Source organism: Pipra filicauda, unplaced genomic scaffold, assembly GCF_003945595.2.
Source record: "Pipra filicauda isolate LSUMZ 115617 unplaced genomic scaffold, ASM394559v2 scaffold201_size1378038_pilon, whole genome shotgun sequence".
Taxonomy (NCBI): Eukaryota; Metazoa; Chordata; class Aves; order Passeriformes; family Pipridae; genus Pipra; species Pipra filicauda.
The window spans coordinates 335,974-350,966 of NW_024104312.1; the positions used below are offsets into that span (position 1 = coordinate 335,974).

The following is a 14,993-nucleotide window of genomic DNA, read 5'->3' on the forward strand; positions in this document are numbered from 1 at the left end:
ATACTTAGTAGGGCTTTTTTTTTTCTCTCGCTGCATGTCTGTAGCTAACAGGTAGACTGAAGTCTTGGATCCATAGATACTTGTTTCTTTAAAAACACAAAATATTCAAATAAAGGAGAGCTTTTCTAACCAGACTTGGCACAGTTAATGCAAAATTTGTTGCCGTTGTGAATCTACAGATGGGAGAAAAAGTTCTGCAAGAACCGAATTAGAACACTGACATGTCTAACTGTCTGTCTCATGTTTATATATATATATTAAACTGAAGATTAGTGAATGCTCTGGATCTATTAGAAATATCTTCATTTGAGGTGAAAATCAGTATGGAATGTTACATAGTCAAAATTCTCATCTTTGAGGTCATTTACTCCTATGAAATTATTTAGAATGAATGATGTTCTGTAGACAGTTTTCAAGATTCTTCTTGATTGACTAGGACATGCAGACTTATACATGTTATTTTTATCTGCATGTGCATCTGTACAACATTCAGGGGTTCACAGACAGAAACCACTGATTTTAAATAAAGTATAAACTGATACAGGTCTACTTTCTGTAAATACAGCTTAGGAAATTGTATTAGGCATATTGCAAAGCCATCGAGGCTTGCTCCGACTATGGAGGAATGCCATGGCATGGTGGCTGTTGATTTGATTTTTGGAATAGGACTTGAATATATGATCCCAAAAAGTTCCAAGAATTGTTTTCTGTGGCTCTGAGTGGTATTCATTATCTCTTAAGTTTTGCCTTCAGTAGTTCTCTTTATTCAAGTGGTGTCATGGTTTAGGAATGGTATTCCTCAATTTAGTCTTCCCACTGAAAGACTCCAAACCTCGTACCACTCACTCACTTTCCCCTTTCCCTCCCCCCTGCAGCAGGATGGAGAGAAGAACTGGAGGTAGAAAAGGCGAAGAACATGGGTTGAGATAAGAACAATTTACTGGAAACAGCAGTGAAATAAGAAAACTGAACAATAACAGCAACAATGGTAATGACAGAGTGTACAAGAGAGAGGCGAACGATTCACCCGTGATTGTGCACTATGCAGAAAACCCCCGACAATACCCGACCGCTCCACGCCCTGGAAGGGACCCTTTCCCCCATCCCTGCAAAATGAGGTGAGGTGATACAGAATAACCCCTGGGTCCTACCCATGCCCTCACATGGCTACTGCAAAAATGAACCCTGTCCTGGCCGGAACCAGGAAAAAGTGCATATTTTCTTACCATAGGAAGTGATGGTTTACTTCATAGGACAAATGAAAGGCTCAGATGGTATTATATCTCCATGTCTTTTATGGGAAATGTCATGTCGTAAGAAGCACATTTCCCCCTGTACAAATGTGAAATTGTGTTGTAAATGAGATCTCTTAATTACTGCTCAGCTTTACTAAGCTTTTTACTATAGTCAGCAACTGCCTTGCTGAAAAGTACCATAATTTTGAAGCAGAAATTTAGGACTGAAGATTTCAAACCAATTTCTTTCTTTCTCATCATTAAGAGAACAGTGGCTTGGCAGTGAGGAAGAAGAGCATTCTGGTCTATAAACAGTATTCAAGTTTTTTTATATTAGTAGACTAGAACAGCATGTTCGTATTTCTCCTCCACCCCCTCACTGGCTCTCTCATGGTTTTGCTTCTAGTTTTTGGACCCCACCTTTCACTTTAGTGCTTCATGTTTATACTAGTCAAGTTTTGGTCCACATTTTGGATCAAACGTGTGTATTTGTCTCTAGGAAAGAGGGGTTGCCTTGATACCAAAAGTTTGCAGTTTCTTACTGGAAAAAAAGAAAGGTTGATTGTAAGATAGGGTTTTGGGGATGTTTTTATTTATATATTCTGGAAAGAGTACTTCGAAATTGAGAAGTGTGTGTGTCTGTAGTGAGGTATGTGATTTCAATGGGAGTGAGGTGGCATGATGACCTGTATAAGATTTGTGAACTACTTGGTGAAATCTTTTAATTGTCTGCTTAGAGTTGCACAGAGCAATGATTTCTCATTGTATCTGGAGTCCAGGGTAAAATCTGAATTTGTATGCTGTATAATTTGAGCAATTTTCCTTAACTCTAGTCTTCCTTTTGACATAGACTGTGAGAAGTTTACACACTGTAGCCTGTAATGAATATTCTGAATATTGTCAGTGAAAGTGTGGTCTTATTTGAGAGCAATCACTCCCTTGTTGCATCCCCAAATGTATAGTGACTGCTGATTGCGGTATTTGCCCTGTTTACTCTTCAGCTATATTTCCCTGTTTTAGCCACTTGTTTTCCTTAATCGTACCTTTGGATTGTGTGAGCACCTTTAACAAGCATAATTTCTTCATTAAATATTTGCACCATGCTTAGCACAACAAGAAACATGGGTCTTTGATGGAGCCTGGCAACCAAGTCCATAATGCTGAGCATAGTGCTCCGTAATTAAAGCATTGCACAGTTGGACAAGACTGGCAGGACTCATTAAAACCACATTTTTAGATTAAGGTTACTGAATGTACCTTTAAAGCTTACCCTAGATTCTCTATTAATGAGTGAGAGGGTTTTTTTGTTTGCCATTCATAACTATGGGGGACTCTAGTCTTCAGATAGCGCTGGTAATAATAGCCACAATATCAAAACAAAGAAGGAGATACTAAAAGCAAAGAGGAAAGATGCAAAAACCATTCTGTAATCCTCTGGGATAATGGTCTTAAGCCAGGTATTCTTGTGTTTTATGCACTTGCTTTTATTTGTCCTATTGGACAGAAAGCTTTGTCACTGAAGAGATTTGATAATAGCCTGCTCAGTATGATTGTAGTCTTTTGTATTCATGTAATAAACCAAATAATTTTGGACCATTAATGGGTTTAGTCATCCTTGCCATATGCATTTCACCTCTGATTTCACCTTCAACAGCTTAGATGGAGGTAGATAAGGACTTTCTGCTCACTTAGTTCTGTCCCATGGTGATACTACAGAAATGTCTTCCATTTTTGTGCTTTGATATATTGGAACTCTAGTAAGATACACATGTACTGTACCTGCAGTGTGCATATCTGTAGTTGGCTTATGTGAATATTGGTTGATAAAACTTTGTGTACTTTGGACAAACGCTGCAACCAGTAAAGGCCTATATTGTAATCTAAATCAGTGGAAAAAACTGAAAAAATTTCTTTAACTTTCTGACTTTACTGCAGCCTCAGTTTTACAGTAGTAAATGTTGCAGTAATAGAATCTATAAAGGATGGAAGTGAGTTTCAGATCTTAGACAACTAGCTTATTCCAAGAGATGTGCACTTGAGTAGCTGAAGAGAGGGTATGTGGAAGACAGGTAGTGTGTTGGAGCAGGAAACTAAGAGATTAAGCTGTTGCTGATCTGTTTTTCTACTTTTGAGGTGGAAAACCTTATCTAAGAGAAGTTTTTCTGGACAGGAATTTATTCTAGATAGAAATACAAATAGTGCTTTTAACTTGCTTCTTCTGTGACTGTGCATCTTCTCACCACATTAAAACATTGCCTTTGTTTTTTATCCTTAACCTTGTAATGAAAAAGGTTGTCCTAGTGTTAGTCTTTTATGTCCTCTAAACTGAGTTGGCTTCCCTGCTGTGACTTCAATAACGCATCATTTCATAAGTTCGGAGGATTTGATGTGTTTAGGGTGAATTTGTGACTTGCTGTTAGATGGTTAAAAGGAAAATAGCTATAATGGATTGGATGCAAAGCTGCTTCCCCAGCTTCTTTCCCATCCCGCCCACTAACATGCAGAAGCATCTGTCTCTCATCTCCTCTTTGCCTCGTGATATGTGTGAGTGCATTTTGACAAACATTTTATGAACAGAGATCTTTGAAAAACCTAGGAGACAAAATAACAGTGGTGAGAAATGCAAGTAGTTCTGTCTTACTAGATAGATACTTGTGCAATAGAGAGTGATGCTAGGGCAAATAAAAATATTTCTGTAGTAAATGTTACTACAGCAAAGGAACTTGTCTTCTTTAGCTCTACTGAAATACAGCATCTCTTAATTTATAACTGTTACTTATAACTTAAAAAACAATGCAGGGTATTTTGGCCTATATTCTTCATAGAAGTTAGAAGATAGTTTTCTTTTTATGAAGTTTCATGAATATATGTTCTGTCTTTTGAGTTATCTGAATGCCTTGTAAAGGAGGATGTTTTCCAGTTGAAGGTTATGACTGTGTTGTGCAAATGGCTTTGTTTTTAAAATGTCATACTTTTTATATTTGCAGGTAGAAATGATGACTGAAATATTTTCCATATCTGGAGGAAAGATCGATGGTAGGCAGAAATTCATAGTAACTTAAGAGTAGTTTTCTAAGTGTGCAGGATACATGTATTGCTTTACTATTTGGAATACATGTGTATGTGGTGCTTTCAACTTGGGAGGATAAGAGGTGTGTAAACCACTACTTTTTATTTTTTTATGTGAACTTGCTGCAATGATTTTACTTGTTATTACTCTGCTGGTGTAAGGAGGTTTTTTAGGTAATACGTGGAAAAAATGAAATAGCATGTTCTGAAAACACCCCAAGTCTTTTGCAACTAATGCTACAATTTATAGCATAGATGAGAAAAACAGTAAGAGAATGGCAGCTGTTTAAAACTAAACACTTTTTTTTTGTTCTTCAGTGAGTGTCCCTTTGCATCAATATGCCAGAAGTATGTTACTACTCAGTATTTTGAATCAACTCTTCGCTCACTTGCACTGTTGCACCTTGAGGTTGAAAAGAGGTGGTCTGTAAATTCACACTTAAAACCAACTAGACAAAAGTAGTTGATGGCAATAAAACTCATCCTTTGTCAGCTGCCTGACAGATCTCTTTATTGTGAGTACTTTGTTAACTTCTTGAGGAAGTTCTCTCTGCACCAGAACACCCCTTTCGGTGTGTTTCAATCACTACAGGCAGTAGAGCTTCCAGCCACATAGCTCCAAAAAAAGTGCTCCAAATAGACAGCTTATCTACTCAAAGCCCAAGAATTCCTGTGACTGGCTAGGAGATGTCACTTTCAAATTTAAAGGACTTGATTTACAAATCTGCCCAAACCCCCTGTAACTTAATAAAATACCTCTCCCTTGCTTCACTGACAGGCTTACGAGGTTCTTTAGGGCACAGGTGATTACTGATAAGAAGAAACATTGTCATCCTACTGAAACCTGAGGAGAACATTTTTTGGACTTCTCTAAAATACTGTAGTAGTGGTTTGGTTTAATTGACTTCATACTTCTGTGTTAAAAAAAAAAGTTGTCTGAAGGTTTGAACACATTAATGTGATTGATTATTTGAGTGGAAGAAATAGGTAGGCTTCCTCATTAATTTAGGATTTTTATTCTTTGCAAATGCACTTTACTATTGTGTTCCTGTAAGATGTTTTTATTCATTTATTTTGATACAGTTTTTGCATTCAGTGTTATTTCAAACTGGTCCATTTCTGTTTTTCTGCTTCTACAGTTTTAATACTGAAACTGACTGTTGTCCAGGATCTATTTCCCTTTGTATTGTCCATCCTTCAAAAAGACAGCCTGACAGTAAATTGTGTAGTGTTTTGTTTTCCCCCTAGGGGTAGTTGCAGAGATTAGCAGGACAATGAATAGTAGGGGAAAGCATCTGGAAGGAAAGACTTTCCAGATGGATATCCTGTTGAGATATAATAGGGGACATGCCTGATATTTTTGTTTTGTTTTGTTTTTCAGGAGCATGGGGTGTAAAAATTTTGCTCTGCATTTTTTAGTCTTTTCATTTTTCCTTTTTTTTTTTCATAATGAGATGTTTGCTAATGCCAGAGGAATCAATCTGATTATCTAGTGTCATGATTCAGACTGTAGAATTCCAACAGCTATTCCTTACTACAGGAACTAAGAGTCCATAAATAATGGTTAAGCTATATCTAATGCTGAGATTTTAATCTTTATTTTTAAGATTTTGAGTCAAAAAAAGTGAGTGCATTTCATGGTTTGACCCACTGATAGTTTTATCTTGTATTATCAGTTGTGTTTCTTGATTTTTTCCCAGGGTATTCCTGTAGGAAGCCAATTGATCAGTATGGACTAAAAGCACAGATCATTCAGAAAATCCAGTGCACAACTGCCCAACTGACCTTGAGAAAATATTTAAAGAGCACGAATCAAATGAAAAACTAAGGAAACTCAAAAGAATGGATGGATAGCTATACTTATACTGAGGTTAGTAGTAGCAAATATTGAATGGCACAAATGATACAGTTTTTCAAAGAAGCTTAAGAATATAGTAGCACATTTTATTAGTAGCTCTTTGAATAAAGTAGGTCAGTTGGAATAAGAAAAGACTTCACATTTCTCAACAAAACAAAAGGTAACTATATCCAACAGATGTTCAGAGAATGGGAGCCAGCTAAAAGTTTCAAATTAACTTCTATAGCAAGATTAAACTCTATATGCTACTTGGAATTCGTCTTCCCCCCTGTACTTCTAAAATTCCTTTGCTTTTTGGCTGTCCCAAGACTTGCTGTCCCACCTGATGAATTACAATTGAAGGAAGAGCACAGGTGATGTTTCAATAAGAGTTCTTAAAATGTCTTTATTGAGATTTAAACCAACGTGTCCTTTCTCTGGAAATAAGCAAATTCTTTTTCCCTGTAAGGTTAAGCCCTTTCTTTTCTAACTGAGCAAATAGCCTGATATTTTTCTGAACAAAGTAAAAATCAATAACTGAACTTGGACATTCTGCTCCCTTGATAACTACAAAGTCTACTGTTACTTTCCTGCAATAGGCAACATTCAGTTGCAACACAGGTCCTTTTCTGGTTATAATAGAAGATCCTTCATAATTTCACATGAGTTTTCAGGGAGATTTTATGATAATTGGTCATTTCATCTATATGGTTGCCTGAGTAATCTTTATAGGGGCATGAGATAAATGGGGAGAGGAGGAGAAAGAAGGAAAACTACAAGACTGGCTAAATCCCAAAGCATCTCAGACTTAAATGTTCTGGTTTTGGGGTAGGCATCTGACTAGAGCCGCCCCCAGCTGACATCTGGGGAGTGTGTGATCAGCTTTCAGCTATCCCTAACATTCACCACTGAAGCACGGATCACAGTCAGCATCAGTTTCAGAAGATCAGTACTAGTAATCCTTCACTCTCAAGAGATTTATTAGTAGGTAAAACTGCACTAAGGCACATTTGTGTGAAATTCTCTTTAGATCCACCGATGCCATTAACTACTTCTTAGCACTGTTAAAAACTTTAAAATGAGGTGGATTAAAAACTACACAAGTTCCTTCTTGAGTTTTTCATGGGATGGTTTATTATGCAAGTCCATCTTCCTGTCCATCTTCCAAGTACTCACACGACTTTTACTATTATTTGGAATTGGTTTTTTTTCTAGGAATGGCAGTGGGTGATACCCTCTAATGGAGATTTTTTTTTTTCCAAAACTGATCTCCTTATGATCTAAATAATTGCACTGTTCATGTTATAAAAATTTGTATTTACTTTCATCTGCACGTGAATGAAAAGCATTGAGCTGGTTTATGTTTTGTGTTTAAAACTTCAGAGGGCCAATGAAGGAATAAGTTTATTTCATAAAGGGAATAACTCCCGAACAAAGCCAAAATTAATATTCATATGTATTTTGTCTTCATACGTTGTCTGCTAGAGCCATTCCACGTATCACTTGTTATGAGAGATGGTTCACTAACTTACAGAATGAGGAATGGAGGGGGGTAGGTTAGTTGCTTCATCCTAATAGCCTAATTTTAAAAGAAGTTTAGATCCTCAGTGGCTGTAAATACTGTATTTTTTCCTTTTTTCCCCTTCTTTTCACCTGATACAAGCTTACCAAATAATTACTTAGTCCAGACTTATGAATTCGAGAACAGACTGCTACATTAGCATGTTTGGCCATGTTTTGCTTTCTCTTGCCAAGAATTGTTTTCTGTCTATTAATTGGAGCTGTCGCTGTCCATGCTGAAGTAATAGTGATTTTTACATGCAGAACCAGAATCCCAATCAGTAATTAGCCACAAGTTCAAAGTTCTACTCCCTAGTGTATTGGTAAAAGTTCATGACTAATGTACTGCCTTCATCTCATGGATTCTATTTCAAGTTGATATTAGAAGTGGAGGATAATTCATGACTGTAGATTCCCTTGCAAGTGGATATTAGACCCAAGTTAATAAGCACCATAGCTTAAAGGAAGGCGGTCTGCTAGGGTGGCAGCTGGTCTGAATATTGAGTGTGTAAATATTCCTTGTGTTCATGAGTGGGAACTTCTAAAGGATTCTTATAAAATACAAAAGAAAGGATACATTTAGTTAACTGTGAATTTTTCAACTACTGATAATATAAATTTCATAAAGTTGATACCTGGTGCTGTCAAATTGTAGGCTGAGTAAATTTTATGATCCTGCTTAGATAAGTGAAGTTTTGTCATCTTGGATAAACTATCCATACTCATTTACTCAAAATACCAGGATGGCTGCAGGGGAGAAGCAACAGTCGGCACATGTATTTATGCCCAGTGGAAACTGGAGGGCAGAGTGAAGTGGTTACTGCCATCTTATACTTAAAATTATATTATTTTAAAATCACGGCCAGATTGCCTTTATTATGATTTCAGGATTGTTAAAACCTGAGATGCCTTTGTCAAGATTGGTATCAGTGCATGTCAAGAAAGTGATAGCTAACAGCATCCTTAAACATGCTTGACCACTGACAGTGTAGAAATGTAGATTTGTAAAAGAAATACCAAGATTTTATGGATGTGGTGTGAGTGGTAATGCTCGTGTATGTTAAGCACCAGAAGAAACAGCGGGACAAAGCAAAGCAGTTAAAAGTATGGCCTGTATCAATAAGAAAAAACCACCATTCCCAGTGGTAAAATTGAGAGATGTGGTTTGCAGGACCAAAATACCTGTGCTTTGATAAAGCCACGGCACAGATGGCTTGTCAGCAGAAGACCCCCAACCTAGATAAAGGAAGGTGCAAAAAGGTTTTGTATGCCATTCCTCTTTTTGTTAAGTCATAAGGAAAACAACATATATTCCAAGTGAGAAAAAAAAAACAGAGTGGGTAGCAAGTGGCCCAAGATTTTTGGAAATTGAATTTAGCAAGACTTGGAGACTGAGAACAACCTCTTAACAGTTGATGATGCCTAAGTGGTGTAAAAGAGGCTGTCTGAAAGCTGGCTTGTAAGTGAAGGGGAACTCCAGAGGCATGGTATGGACTTGACAGCTACAATCTCTTGTCCTCTTTGTGCAGACTACTTGGGCACAATATCTTGGTACTTGTGAAAATGCAGGCTTGAGCATGTGAGTGGAATCTATGAGAGAATGAGTGTTAGTGGGTAAACCAAATTTATTTAGACACTTTGTATATAAATACCACCTTCCCTTTCCAGGATTTCTTGTATTTTACAGTAATTTTTCTATATAGAATATATGACTTACCATTTCTCAAAATTTCCATCACTATAGTGGTTGTTTCTTACTAGTTTATTAGCTAAAAGATGTTCTGATATTTTCCCAGAAGGCAGCCTGTGCCAATAACAGAAAAAAAATCTTAGAAACTTAATATTTGGAAAATGAGTGCTACATTTGATAAGACTGGCTTGTTATTTTTCAGACATAGAAACAATCTACTTCTATGGGTGCTATTATTTTCTTGGAATTTGCTTTGGAAGCTGTTGCTGATTTCATTAGAAAAATAAAAAAAACTTAATTACTTTCCTTTTAGAGAAATTTACATTTTTCTTTGTTTCCTTGTTCTTGATCTTTGTAATCAGTCCAACTGTTTGTGAACTCTTGACCATCCATAATAAGCAAACCAGAAAATCTGGCAGACAAGGCCTTGCTCCATTGAATAGCTCCCTTTTGTAAATTTTCACAGAATCACAGAATATGCTGAGTTGGAAGGGACCCACAAGGATCATTGAATCCAAGCCTTAGCCCTGCACAGGACCATCCTCAAGAGTCACACCATGTGCCCGAGAGTATCATCCAAACACTTGAACTCTCTCAGGTTTGGTGCTGTGACCATTTCCATGGGGAGCCTGTTCCAGCACCCAAACACCCTCTGGGTGAAGAACCTCTTTCTAGTATCCAAACTAAATCTCCCCTGACACAACTTCAGACCAGTCCCTTGGGTCCTGTCACTGGTCCCCACAGAGAAGAGATCAGTGTCTACCCCCCCTCTTCCTCTCACAAGGAAGTTTAGACTCAATCTTCTCTCCCCTCAGTCTTCCCTTCTTCAGACTGAACAGATCAAGTGCCTTCAACCACTCCTCATACGGCTTCCCCTCAAGGCCCTTCACCATCTTCATTGCCCTCCTTTGGACACTCTCTAACAGCTTTAGATCCTTCTTATATTGTGGTGCCCAAAACTGCACAAAATATTCAAGGTGAGGCCACACCAGTGCAGAGCAGAGCAGGACAATCCCCTCCCTCGACCGGCTGGCGATGCTTTGCCTGATGCCCCCCAGGACAGGGTTGGCCCTCCTGGCTGCCAGGGCTCTACTGACTCATGTTCAACTTGCCATCAACCAGGACCCCCAGGTCCCTTTCCATGGCACTGCTTTCCAGCATCTCATTCTCCAGTCTGTCCGAATGTCCAGGGTTGCCCCATCCCAGGTGCGGAATCCAGCACTTCCCCTGTTGAACTTCATATAGTTGGTGATTGCCCAGCCCTCTCATTTGTCAAGGTCTCTCTGCAGGGCCTCCCTGCCTTTGAGGGAGTCAACAGCTCCTCTGAGTTTTGTGTCATCTGCAAACTTGCTTAGAATCCCTTCCAGTCCTATGTCCAAGTCATTTATAAGATGTTGAAGAGCACAGAGCCCAAGATGGAGCCCTGTGGAACCCCACTAGTGACAGGTCACTGGTCTGATGTTACCCTATTCACTGTCACCCTCTGTGCTCGACTCGTGAGCCAAGTGCTCACTCACCACACGATGTGTTTATCCAGCTGTGTGCTGGACACTTTGTCCAGAAGGATCCTGGGAGAGACAGTATCAAAAGATTTACTGAAAAAAAATTACATAAACTGGCTTCCCTTGATCAACGAGGTGAGTTCCCATGTCATAAAAGGAAATCATGTTTGATAAGCAGGACTTTCCTCTCAAGAAGCCAGAGGCTGTGACCAATGACTGCATTGTCTTTCATGTGTTTTTCAGTACCTCCCAGAATAATCTTCTCCATAACTTTCCCAGGCACTGAAGTGAGACTGACCAGCCTGTAGTTTCTGGGGTCCTCCTTCTTGCCCTTCTTGCAAATCAGGACAACATTCACCAGCTTCCAGTCAGCTGGAAGCTCTCTGGATTCCCAAGATTGCTCAAAAATCATCAAGAGAGGTTTTGCAATGACATCAGCACCTCTTTGAGGAGTCTAGAATGAATCCTATCAGGCCCCATAAATTTGTAGGGATCCAGCTGGAGCAGCAGATCCCACAGAATTTCACGATTGACTGGGAGTTGATCATTCTCGCACTCATGGTCCTCTAGCTAAGGGTACTGAGACTCCCTTGGTCCATCATCCACGCTGAAGACAGAGGCAAGAAAGTGTTAAACACCTCTGACTTGTCTCTGTCCCTGTTTGTGAAGTGACTAACCTCATGCTGTAAGGGGCCAATGATATTTCTATATTGCCTATTGCCATTCATATATTTGAAAAATCTCTTTTTATTGTCCCCCCCATTTCTGACCAACTTCAACTCCAGCTAAGCTTTGGCTACGCACATTTTCTCCCTACAGTGGCAAGCAGCATCTCTGAATTCTTCTCATGTCACTTGACCTTGCTTCCACTGGGCATCCTTTTTTGCCTTATTTCCAAGAGAAGACCCCTGCTCAGCCAAGCTGGCCTTCTTCCTCGCCTACTTGACTTCCAACATTTGGGAATTGCCTGCTCCTGTGCCCTTGGGAGGTGATGTCTGAAAAGTGACCAGCACCAAGGGACCCCAGCACCTGCAAAAACATTTTCCCAGGGGACCTTACTAGTTCCCTTAGCAGCCTGAAGTCTGCTCTCCTCATGTCTAGAGTTGAGGTTTTGCTGGCACTTTTCCTTCTGTCAACAGAGATTTTAAACTCGATCACCTCATGGTTGATGTGGCCAAGAGGCCACCAATCTCCACTTTGCTCATGAGATCCACTCTGTTGACAGCAGATCAAGGAGGGCTGTCTTCCTGATTTGGCTCCCTTAGGACTTGTTCCATACAATTTTCATCCAGGTTTTTTAGGAATCTTCTGGCCTGGGTTATACCAGCTGTGTGATGCTCTCAGTTTCTGGCAAGTTAAAGTCCTCCATAAGGACAGGGACAGTTGGCTTAGAAGTGTCCCTTAATTCAGTTCCTCAAAGAATAATTCAACAGTGTCATTGTCCTGGCTGGGAGGTCTGTAGTAGACTTCTGCAATGACATCCTCATTATTTGTTTGTCCCTTGATTCTCACTCAGAGGCTCTCAGCTGAGCCATTGCCAACTTTATGTCACTCAACATTTTTATCTAATCTTTGGGCTTTTTGTACTGCCAGTCACTGTCATATGTAAACATTCTTGAGGGTGACACATCTGTGTAATAAGTCCTTGAGAATCTTTCTGGAATTTTGTGCCTTGATCCTTCCTTGTTTGGGTTTTTGTTGGGAGTTTTTTGGCTCTTGGGTGTGTGATTGTACATGTACAGTCCTTTTTTTTGGGCATCTTGGGAAGTGTTCTAAATGTTGTGGCTCCTAAAGATGTGGAATACAGGCAAAATCAGTGCAATCTCCTTTGGATGTCAAGTACAGAGCTAATTACCATTAACATATGTTTTATTCCTGACTGTTCTTATCTACAGTGGATTTTTTGAAATTTCCAGTGGCTGGGGGAAATTCTTTTCTTTTTTTTTTTTTTGGGTAGACCCTGACAACCTCAAGGACGGTGAAACAGTCACTGGTGGAACTGTGTTTGCCCAACTGACAGTCCTGCTGGGACCTGATGGCAGCAACAGAGATGGGTTTGGGGGACTCTGTGAGACACTCCCTTGCATCTGGGCTGTGAAGGGATAGTAGGCAAGTCTTTTGCAGGCAGGAAGGCTGCTGTGTTCTGCCAAACTGGAATAGAGATTTTGAGGAAATTGCTTCAATTCACTGACCTAATTGCAGTTAATTACAATAATTTTGCCTGGAAGTGACTGATGCAGGGATCAATGTGATGTGGTCATATTCTCACCTGGGAGAAAAAGCTGTTTCCTAGTAGGTTGGAGGATGTCTAAAAGGTTTCTGACTGCATGTGTGTTTGGCTGCTGTGTTCTCTAGAAATTCTTACCCTTTCAGAACATGATACCCTCTGCTCTAGATAATAAGGTTTTTTTTGCTAAATCTCTTTACACTTTACAGTAGTTCCAGCATGTATTTTCTCAGAGTTTTCTCAGTTTATTTCTTCAGAAATGTAGACAGAAATGGTGGAGAAATACACATATAGCAATTGTTATTTACTCTAGGCATTGCAAGAAAGGGCTCTGGTTGAGCCATGGGGCTAAATGCAGCTCCAGAATCTCTATTCCCTCACATTTCATGTTATGTGACAATTACCCACCCCCAAGTTGCAGGAGAAAATGTATGCTTCTCAGATTTGTATAGCAACTTGGATTCTCTCCACATTTCCACACAAAGGATACAGCTTCAGAGATAATGTGGGTCCGCGTTATGGACCTCTGAGATCCCAGGTCTCTGGCTGACAGTCTGAGGCAGAATTGTACTCTCCTGGTAAAAATTGCTGTTGAAAAAACAAAGCAGTGTCAATCTAAGGGAGAGGAAAAATCATTTAAGTGAAAGAGGGTAATCAGTGTTGAAATTTCTTGGATATTTTTCTCTGCTTTGTGGTTTTTTTTTCTTAATATATACTGAAATTTATACAAAACAGAGAGTAAAACTGGAAATCTCCTTTGCCCTGGAGTGTTTATGTTGAGTTTAGCATGGAGAAGTTCTCATCTTCTTTTTGGAATACTTTGATGCCACTAAAAGAAAATTAATGAATCAACAACTATACTTATTAAGGAATCCAGTAGCAATAGAGGTACTGCACCTTAACTGTTCAACTGTCAAGTTGCTCAAAGATGTTTCACACAGAAAACATGCAAGACAATAAAATTAAAACCAAAGCACTTTAAGAAATGTCAGAATTAAGGTTACCTATGTGGTTGCTAGTTAAACCTGTTGTGCAGGCATTTTCTGTAGGAGATAGTAAGCAGATTTACATTACAATATTGACTTGACAGCTTGGAATTTTAATGGAACATACCGTTCTAAAGAATGTTTTGACACAGAATCAATTTCTGTGGTACTTCTCGGTCTGAAACGTAATTTTCTATTTTACAGGCTGAAATGTTTCATTTGGGGTATTTGGGTGGCTGTGACCCTAATCCATGTCTTTTCTTAAAACATCCTGAGGCACCTGAAAGACTGGCATGTTGACTGACCTCATTGGTTAGACTGCATGTTATGTGATGCCAGGTGGTCATACAAACACTTGTTGCTCAGTGATTCATGACAGGAAATGTATAAATCTCAACCAGTAGTGGTGAAATTATACAAGCGATCTCCTTATGCCAGATTTAAAATTGCAAAGCATGATGTAGCAGTGTAAACAAAATTAGTCTGCAGGGAAACAGCTACCATAGAAAACCCCTCAGATTTAGGGTTTTGGCAGAGACATAAAGTAGCGGAAACAGGACCTTGTGTTAAAGGTTGTGTATTACTTTCCAACCTGAGTCACCACGTGTGCTCTCTATAATTAGGTAAGGAAGTCTTCATTGCTGTCTTTTGCAAAAAATGTTACTGTATTTATCACGCTTTCTCCTCTTTATTACTATTTTAAAAGCTGTTCGAATACAGAATTCGAGTAGTGGCTGGCCCTGACTGATCACTCCAGACCCAAGCCTTTTCATGGGTCTGGCATCTTAGGAGAGTTTCTCTTTCTGCTAATTATACTGAACTTTTTAAATAAACTGTAACAGTGTGCAGTATACATTAGTAACACTGGGAAAGAGCTAAGTACCCAT

General features: G+C 39.1%; 1 protein-coding gene across 6 annotated transcripts in view; it reads left to right on the top strand.

Moving 5' to 3' along the window:
• The window catches only part of LARGE1 (LARGE xylosyl- and glucuronyltransferase 1), a 276,414-nt gene that overhangs the window by 12,862 nt on the left and 248,559 nt on the right, over positions 1–14,993 (top strand). For 3 of the 6 annotated variants that reach the window (XM_027715069.2, XM_027715065.2, XM_027715067.2), the window contains 3 exons: positions 876–1,118; positions 4,223–4,271; positions 6,005–6,174. The exons of 2 other annotated variants lie outside the window; for them this stretch is intronic. Coding sequence is in view for 2 of the 4 variants with exons in the window: in XM_027715065.2 (XP_027570866.1) it covers positions 6,151–6,174 (24 nt within the window). In the remaining 2 variants the exon portion in view is untranslated. Of the gene's footprint in view, positions 1–875; positions 1,119–4,222; positions 4,272–6,004; positions 6,175–14,993 lie in introns of those variants that run through there. One more of the 6 variants, XM_027715072.2, reaches the window with a different exon arrangement.